The 9,528-nt window shown below is 41.8% G+C and overlaps 1 protein-coding gene across 1 annotated transcript; it reads right to left on the reverse strand.

Moving 5' to 3' along the window:
- Positions 1-292: 292 nt before the first annotated feature.
- On the reverse strand, positions 293-8,067 carry HINT3 (histidine triad nucleotide binding protein 3). The gene is made up of 5 exons (XM_008497320.2): positions 7,843-8,067; positions 7,046-7,163; positions 5,667-5,736; positions 4,751-4,877; positions 293-2,083 (listed from the first exon to the last, which is right to left on the reverse strand). Exons 1-5 carry the CDS (start codon positions 7,984-7,986, stop codon positions 2,036-2,038), a joined length of 507 nt encoding a protein of 168 aa, XP_008495542.1. The 5' UTR covers positions 7,987-8,067; the 3' UTR covers positions 293-2,035.
- Between the last annotated feature and the right edge of the window lie 1,461 nt (positions 8,068-9,528).

Raw genomic sequence — 9,528 nt, forward strand, 5'->3', positions numbered from 1 at the left:
CCATGCCATATAACGCATGCCATATAACCTGACAAGAGGGTTGCTGTTTTTTGGGGGAGGAGGTGGGGGAGGAAGTCAGCCATTGCTACTGGCCTGCTCGTGGGAGGTCATGAGTATTATCTTTATACTGCATACCATGTTTTATTCCTTCCTTTTTTTTTCATTCATTAAAATGTCTCTGTTTTGAACCATGATTTTTCTCACTTTTGCTCTTCCTATTTTCTCTGCCATCCTGCCCAGGTTGGGTAGGAAGAGAGAGCGAAGGGCTATTCAGGGTTAATCCTCACAGCCAACTATTCAATTGCACTGGAAGATTGTTCCAAGATTAACATTTATTCTATTTAATAATCTTTTTTGACAATTGTTCGTGTTGGTATTTTAAACATTCCATGTCCCAAGTATAGTTACATAAATTAATTACAAATCAGAACACATACACAATATTAATTCTTGAAGGTCTTAATGTTCAGATATTTCACAAAGCTAGAAGTCAGCTCAAACCTCCTCATCTATTGCACAGAAGCAGTCAAAGTTCAGTAGCTTTAACTCCCACTTTTCCTACCTGACAAACTAAAACCCTAAAGGGCTGCAAATGACATGTGAGTGCCCACTAATAATAACAAGACATTAGGAACAAGGTCTTAGAGAAAAGAGAGATGTAAACTCTTCTGGGTAGAAAATGCTGTTCTTCAGAAGGGTGTGGACTTTCTGAAGTATTAAGTATAGTTTACCGTAAGAATATTACAATACATTGTACCACTAAGGCAAGAGGTGCTGGATGAGTAGAAAACTCTGAGAAGACTACGTTCAGGGAAGCTTGCAGGTGCAACAGACCATCATCACCTCAGCTGCATCTAAATGCATCAGCCAAGGACACTTGATTAGTTAGGCACCAAGAGATGTACTCTGTGAATGAAGAGCATTCACTCAATGTTTTCTGGAGTTTTAACCTTCCTAACAGTCTGCCTTAATATAGTATTGAAGAACAGAGCACTAACATTACTGACTGGAGTCGTACAACAAATGTTCAGCAGATTCCTCAAGCAACTTCACATCTTCCCATTTTGGGCCGAGTCTCCGCTATCCCAAATTCCAATCAGATTGCTATTATGCAAGCCTGCCACATACTCACTGCACAGAAGACACATTTTTCTTATGACCTCACTTAGAAAGCCAAGACATTAGTGGTCTCCAAGGGACTTCCAGTGAGAACAATACCAGAACCATCTCAAAATTTGAATTTTTTTTTCTACCATCATGCAGAAGAGCATTATATTAAATCAGTTCCTCTGATCTCTTCACAGTTTTTGTAAACATACAGTAACTTATCTAAAATATTGCACACATAAGAGGGAAACAGTCTTTAAGTCCAACATACAACCACTTATACATACATAGAAACTATATTTAATGTTATATAGTATTATCATGTCTTGGGCACCTAACGAGTTAACATTTACTTTGTCACATTTACTTTCATGCAAATAAGACAGGTAATAGATTAAAGTGGTTTAGCACCAGAAAGTTAGTAGTGTAGTTTCAGCTTTGCATCTACTAATAGCTACGCATCAGTAACCTATCATAGGAACAAAGATGGAAACTTAAATGTTTTAAATATTACTTACAATCCCAGAACAATGCATCTTTAAAATAAAAGCTTGATTCTGCAACAAATATTCTCTTTGGTACTACATACACGCCATTAGTAGTAACTTGTTGCCTTAGTTGCAATACACTCTGCTGCTATACTCAGACTTTTAGTGGCAAAAGTTCTGTGCATGTGTGTGTGTGTGGTGTATGTGTGCATTTATACACACAAATATAAAATCATAATTAAAATACATGGCCTTATTGTAAGAGAAGTAGACAGATCCAAATGGGAGAATCAGGCTGGCAGCTACAAATTCTATGTGCATTTCCTCATAAGGAACTAAAGCTTTTTTTATCCTGGTATATTATGGGTAACATCAAACTGTGCAACCTTAAATCAGAGCTCAAAGACAAACTGGCTGGGGACACAAGGCCACGAGTGCTTTCAGCTGGCAGCATTTTCAGTTTGCAGTCGCTCAATCAGTTGCTCAGCCTATGAAAGAGAGAAGGCAATGCATTAACCACACCAGGGATCATCAGTTTGCTGAAAATTCCATTTTAAAAATGGAAAGTGACACTGACAGAGAATTCACTTTCCATTTTTACAGACAAAGCATAAACAGCAGCATAATACAGTAACTGCTTTCCACAGCAGACTCTTAGAGTTTCCACCAAATTCCCATTAGGCATTCAAAAGAGGAAACAGAAAATATGAAAGTCAGGGGGTGCTGCTTGAGCAAATAAATAGCATGTAAAGCAGTTTGATTCTAAAGACCTCAGAAGACAGCAGTGCTGAGAACAACCAAGGTGTGAGACCTGGAACTCTTTAGGAGATGCTCCAGAACAGCCTGTTGTGGCCTCCCATCACCCAACCAGCTGCACAGCAGCCACATATGAGGGATGGAGTGCATTAATGTACATGAATGGCACACATCATATCTATACATATCATTACATCCATTCTATACAACATTCTGTACGTCTATTACACTCATTTCTATACATCTATTCTTTGGTTATGTCCCTATGGTCACAAATAAGTTTTCTCATTGTATGGCTATTTATGCATCTAGTGAATAACTGAGTGATGTATTTTGTATATGTAACAGCATCAGCCCAGAGCCCTCAGAAAGGCCCAGGACAGAAGGAAATCTGCCAATATTGTCCAAGCAGGCCAAATTTGGAACAAGGAGAATAAAATGGGCACCAGTTTAATGTCAGCCTTTTTTTTTTTTTTTTTTTTTTTTTTTGTCAGTCTCACTAAATTAATCTTTTAAATTGAACTTGTGCTTGAGGTTATCTTAAAATCTCCAAAAGGAGCTACATAAAAAGGTGAAAATCTTAAGTTTGGCATGTTTTAAATACACAAGTGTGATCAGCTACTTAGGGCAGGAACAACTTAACAGGAGTTTAGTAGCTCTTGCAATTTATTTGCAAATAAAGCTAGGTAAGTCATGGAGAAACTGAAAATCAAGTTATCTAAATCTCAGTTCGTGTTCTTAAACACATATCACATTTAAGCCATTACAATTTCAAATACAAAAACTGAAAGAAAACAAAATGCCAAACTCAAGAACATTTTCCAACTTGATAACAGGGTAAAACAGCTTTTGAAATGCATCCATTCTGGCTAACTAAGCTTGGTACAGATCTCTCCCTGAGCTAATTCAAGACAACAAGCAGTAAAACTACAAATCTATACTTATTTGATGACCAAATATCTGTGTGATACTCTAAAACAGAGCAGAAACTTTTTTCCAAGCTAGGTAAGATGCCCAGAGAGGTATCATTGTGAAGAATCTGAGTGTTTTACCTTTAAATAAGAGGCAGTCTGTATGCCTTTTGCAGTATCTTTGTTTTGGGCCTGTGCAATGTTACCAGGATGCTGTAGCTACATTGCAAGCACAGGTTTTTCAGCTGCACCAAAGCAGTGAGAGCAGGCTTGAATCCTCAAGAGAGAGATTTTCAGCAATTTAGCCAGCATCAGTTCAGTCTCACTGCTTACCTCTACTGACATAAATCAGTACACACAATGTCTTTGTAAAGCAGACATTTGTTTTATTCTAAAGATGACAAGATAAGAAAAAACATGAACTGACAAAAGCAATCAGTAGGTGGAACTGTTTTTCACCTAAATTGGATGAACCAAGGTATGTATCACACAGTCCATCACATGTGATTTTATCCTTTTAAATAAAACAAAAAGTGCTTATAAATTGTCTTCATAAGCACATCACATTAACTCAAGTTACACGTTAGATCCAGAACTACAGTATTGCTTGCTGTTAATGTTTATTGTACTCCATTCCCATTAATAAACAGAAGTATTAAGATTTTCATAGAATTGGCTGGGTTGGAAGGGACCTCAGAGATCATCGAGTCCAACCCCTGAACCACTGTTGCGGTTGCTAGACCATGGCACTGAGTGCCACATCCAGTCTCTTTTTAAATAACTCCAGGGACGGAGAATCCACTACTTCCCTGGGCAGCCCATTCCAATGCCTGATCACCTTCTCCATAAAGAAATTCTTTCTAATATCTAACCTAAACTTCCCCTGGCACAACTTAAGACCATGCCCTCTTGTCTTGTTGAAAGTCATTGGGAAAAGAGACCAACCCCCCCTGGCTACACCCTCCTTTCAGGTAGTTGTAGAGAGTGATGAGGTCTCCCCTGAGCCTCCTCTTTTCCAGGCTGAACACCCCCAGCTCCCTCAGCCTCTCCTCATAGGGTCTGTGCTCGAGTCCCTTCACCAGCCTGGTTGCCCTCCTTTGGACCCGCTCCAGGACCTCGATATCCTTCCTGAACTGAGGGGCCCAGAACCATACACAGTACTCGAGGTGTGGCCTCACCAGCGCTGAGTACAGGGGCAGAATCACTTCCTTAGACCTGCTGGCCACGCTGTTCCTGATACAGGCCAGGATGCCATTGGCCTTCTTGGCCACCTGGGCACACTGCTGGCTCATGTTCAGCTTCCTGTCAATCCAATCACCTTTATGTTTTCTCAGATAGCTAATGCAAAATATACATCACTAATAATTACAGTAATCAGAAAAATAATTGCTCAAAGAATTTTTTAACACAGTTAAAATGTTAGAAAGACATCATGTTTTCAGCTTGCAATTGAAACCCTACCAAAAAGCTCATTTGCATTATACTTACCGTGATAAACCAGTAGGAATTTATTCTGTACACAAGTCTGGACAAGAATCCTAGCTGACTCTCCGGGGCTAGGACATGAAGATGCAAGTGGGATATTGAGCAGAATGGAGGCCAGTGAAAACCCATTCTTCAGAAAAGAAAAAAAAGTAAAAGTAATGGTGATTATCCAGGAAGAAGTGGAACATAGCAAGGTATTTAACTGAATTAATAACATCACATTTTCCTTGTATAAGGACAAGAACAAATATACAGCTTTTCTTTCCTCATGCTATCAGGGAACCTTTTCAAAGGCCTATTAACATCTGCACTCACATCCCTGCACTTCTGATACATTTTGTTAAAAAGGATTTTCAAAATGAAATGTTCCTTAAATATATCATATGTAGTTCTCATCTGAAAAGCCAGCTGTCACTAGATGAGTGTACTTACTACCTACTTTAATCAAGAAAGCCCACCTCCTTATACTGTACACCATTTAAATGATATTGCAACTTCCTTTGGCTACCAAAGGCATGGGTTTAAACTAAAGGGTGCAGCACTGAAATCAAATGAATGCAAAAATGACTGAAACACAACACAGTGCCCTAATTCAACAGTCATATGGAATCTATGATTCAGGAGCATATTGTCTGCATGTAACTAAAAGCAGCCTTTTAGACAATTTGTTTGAACTGCTCTCCCTACCCCAAAATGTGGTCAAGTAAGAATCTTAAATATGGAAATTAATCAGAAAAAAAGAGTTCATATTCAATGCCAGCATATTCTACATGAGAAGTTAAGAGATAAATAAATACGGACTTAATTTCTTCAATAAATCATACTGCAGTTGCTGCCATAATTTCTAACATAGCATCCTGAAAAGTTTAAAAAAAAAAAAAAAAAGACTTAATAAACAAAGGAGGTTTCCATTACATACCTTACATCATTCAGGTCACTAAAATTATTTTTCTGGAGGACAGATTTTCCAACTTCCATCATTCTCTTCACTATTAAAACCAAACTACTGTCAATAAATGTCTTATACAACATATGCCATCAAGTAATTTATAAAAAGGTATTCTTTACAATATTAAATTCAAACAAGTTATTACACTGAGATCGCAGATATGGAGGTTTTTTTAAATATAAATACTGTAATTGCTCATAATCTAGCAAAGACTGTCAAGACAGTATTGTGCAATGATTGAAATGAAAAGTCACCACTGTTATCAATTTCCACACTAATGATGCTTTAAAGTGTGGCATTAAGAACTTTGGCCAAAGCCATGCTATCACCACACCCTTATGAAAAAACCCCAACTCTCACTGGTCAGAATGATGATGTTTACACTAATTCTAGTGTTGTATCTCTACACAACTACAGTACTTCAATCTCTAGGTTCTGTGCAGTCTGGCAAAAATTGGCAGGTTTCAGAGATGGTACACAAACTTAAATTAAAAACTGTCAATCCTACTTATTACTGGGTCAAAATTTCATGTGTCACTAACAAAAAAAGCAATCCTAATTCAAAACGTCAAGGCTAAAGGTATTAGGAATTGTCTTGAAGCCAACATATATAAAAGTTGTTTCTAGAGGAAACTACCCCATTTTGAAAAGAAACACAGTGATGTAAGATTTGCAACACACAATTATAACTCTTTTCTTGCATCACCTGTGATTTTCCCTAAGGTAGAATCTCAGCACCCACATATGGCTGCATTTTCTTCTGTTACTCAACACACTTGGATAGCCATTTCTTGTGAAATAAATTTCAGGGCAATTTTTTCTTAAGGGGGAAAAAAAAGCCTATCAACAATGAATTATGGCTTCTGTATTTTAGAACGTTATAAAACATTTAGAACATTATAAAAAAATATCAAAAATTCATCTGACCACCATTTCCCTTTCTTCTCTCATTCCCTTTTTTCCTTACTTTAAAACATACATGCTATCAAATTCTTCTGTAAATCTACATATACTTTAAAAATACATATGTATCTAAGAAAATGCAATGAAGCAGAACGTAACACTTTCAAAATCAAGTTCCAGTTCCAACAAAGCGCAGAGGCATTTACACTCCAAAAAGAGATTTCATGCACTACTGCAATGCTTTTCCATAACTGCACAAAAAAAAGACTTTTACTCTAGAATAGACCATGCAAATTCCCAGGAAGAGTAAGTCCATACCTACACTCACATTTCCATGTTTACATTCACAACCAAATGGAGCTCAAAGGTGTGATTTACTTGACAACACACTATCTGTGGCTGTGCAAAATTATTTCCCTTTAGGTTAAACAGCCTTACAGCCTTACCTATAGGTATGTGTTCTGACTTCAGCGTTTTGCAGTTTCCCATGTGCTCCACCGGCACCACTAGGTAGTGGTGGGGGGCATTAGGCCTGATATCTCTAAAGCAAACAAGGTCTTCATACTAAAAATGGATTCAAGCATATTAAATTGGTTAGGACAAAGATACTGGCAAACAGCAGGGAGCAAAGTCTATGTTTACCATGCTTAATGTCATATTTGAAATAACCAGCAAAAATCTAAAGATTTCTGGAGTCAGCCTACAAAAAGGCTTGTAAGCACCACTGGTGTCCTCAGGTGACCTTCTACAGTGAGGATTCCTCCGTCTCTGCTTTTAAATTTTCTGGCTTAATGCCAACATTTAGGGACACCAAGATCAATACTTCACTCCGCTCTCCACGAAAGAGCTGAGGACCCTTAAGCCTACCCCAACCCCTCCAGGCCTACCTGAGCTGTCAGCCCAGGAAAGGCAGGGAGGGCTGGCACCAGGTCTCTGCCACACACACCCCACTGCAGGGCTTGACCTTCCCTTTCCAGATTAATTCCTTCGGTGCCCTCCTGCTCTCCCGGAGCCCAGCAGCTCGGGCAGCGAAGCCGCAGAAGTGCTCTCAGCCAGCATGGCGGCAGCCACCATTTGGCTCTGCGACAAAAACCTCCAGCCAACAACAACCACCCCCGCCCAGGCCAACAACAGCCTCGGCGCTGCCAGCGAGCCGGACCGAGCCAGGACGAGGGCGGGGGAAGGGCTGAAGCGGCCGCGGGACCTCCGCGGGGCTGAGGGGAGGCGGCCTTCCCATACCCACCTGACAGGGCAGCAGCGCCGTGCCCGGCTCTTCCCGGCGGGCGATCCTGCAGAACACGCACTTGCCGTCGTAGCCGCCACCGTTCCCGGCTTCCTTCCCCTCACCGCTGTCGGCTGCGGCTGCTGCTGCCGCCTCCCCCGCCATGGCCGCCGCCCCTCACTCTCCGCCCGCTGCCGACGCCGACGCCTCCAACCCTGCGCGCCCCCTCCCGGCGCCGCCGCCCACCCCGGGGATCCCCCCAGGGCCACCAGGGGGAGCCCGAGGGCCGCCGGAGAAGTTTCCCCCCTCCTCCCTCCTCTTCATGCCCGGGGACAGGGGAGCGGAGCCTCAGACACAGGCACACACAGATACACACAGACACACACACACACGACCCTCTCCTTCATCCCTGGGGACAGCGGAGCCTCACACACACCTACACACACACCTACACCCACACGCCCGTCCTCACACACACACACACACACACACACACACACACACACCCCACACACACCCACCCCCGTTCTGCGGCACCGGACCCGGTGCTCGCCAAAGGCCTCCTGGCCCCTGCCGGGAATAGCGTAGCCAGCAGGGGTAGGGAAGTGATCGCCCCACCTGTCTTGGCCACTAGTGAAGCCGCACCTCAAGTGCTGAGTTCGGTTCCGGGCCCCTCACTCGTAGAATGACGCTGAGGTGCTGGAGTGCCCAGAGAAGAGCAACCAAGCTGGTGGAAGGGCCTGGAGAACAAGTTCCGAGTAGCCATAGAGAGAGAACTTGCAGAAATGGGCTCAAGACGTGCCAGGGGAGGCTGAGATTGGATATTAGAAGAAACTTCTTCACCAAAAGGGTTGCCAGGCACTAGAACTGGCTGCCCAGAGGAGTGGTGGAGCCACCATTCCAGGAGGTATTTAAAAGAACACATGGTTTAATGGTGGATTTGGCTGTGTTAATTGTTTGGCCTGATGATCTTTAAAGTCTTTTCCAACCAAGATGATTCTATGGTTCGATTTACACCTGACCCAGACTCTTGTAATACAAAACACTGAATTTCCTTGGTGCTTTGAAGCACACCTCCAGCCGCACACTGCGTTACACCCCTGAAACATCAATAAAAGTACATGAAGACTGCTCACCTAAAGTTTTCAGGGAAATACAAAACGTTAGAAAAAATACCTACAAACTGGGCACAAGGGTAAATGAGTGCATTCTGAGCTCATTCAATTCACAGATTTGTACAACAATTTGGGTTGGAAGGAACCTCTAGTCCAACCTTCCTAACAAGTTGATGACTTCAACTGGATCAGGCTACTCAGAGCCTGTACAGCCTGACCTTGAACATTTTCAGGAACAGGCCATCTCTGGGGCAACCCACTCCAGTGTTTCACCACCCTCATCCTAACAATTGCTTCCAGAGCTAATAGAGAGCACTTCTAAGTGGTAGGATAACCTTCAGTTTCTAGAAGTGCTTTCTTAGTAAGTTGTATTTTAAATTCCCTTGCACTGGTCACAAGGCTTGAACAGTAGAGCTGCAGAATCTGACCGCAGAATTCAAGTCCCTCACACAGCCCAAATGGCACAAAATACTCATCCCACAGACAATAGGCCACAGAGTTTAAAGAGGTAAAAATTTGCAAAATTAAGAATGAGATTTTTCAAAAAAGCATTTCTTTTGGAGGATGCAAGGTGTGCTTGTACAAATAGGAC

The sequence above is a fragment of the Calypte anna genome, chromosome 3 (assembly GCF_003957555.1).
Source record: "Calypte anna isolate BGI_N300 chromosome 3, bCalAnn1_v1.p, whole genome shotgun sequence".
Taxonomy (NCBI): Eukaryota; Metazoa; Chordata; class Aves; order Apodiformes; family Trochilidae; genus Calypte; species Calypte anna.

Bases quoted from the DNA above. Each gene is read 5' to 3' on its own strand.
- HINT3 (XM_008497320.2), bottom strand. From the start codon at position 7,986: ATGGCGGGGGAGGCGGCAGCAGCAGCCGCAGCCGACAGCGGTGAGGGG. The intron at 4,878-5,666 runs GTATGTAATGGA...TCTTTTCTGAAG, and splicing joins AGTGACCTGAATGATGTAAG to AATGGGTTTTCACTGGCCTC. The intron at 2,084-4,750 runs GTAAGTATAATG...TCTCTTTCATAG, and splicing joins ATTCCTACTGGTTTATCACG to GCTGAGCAACTGATTGAGCG.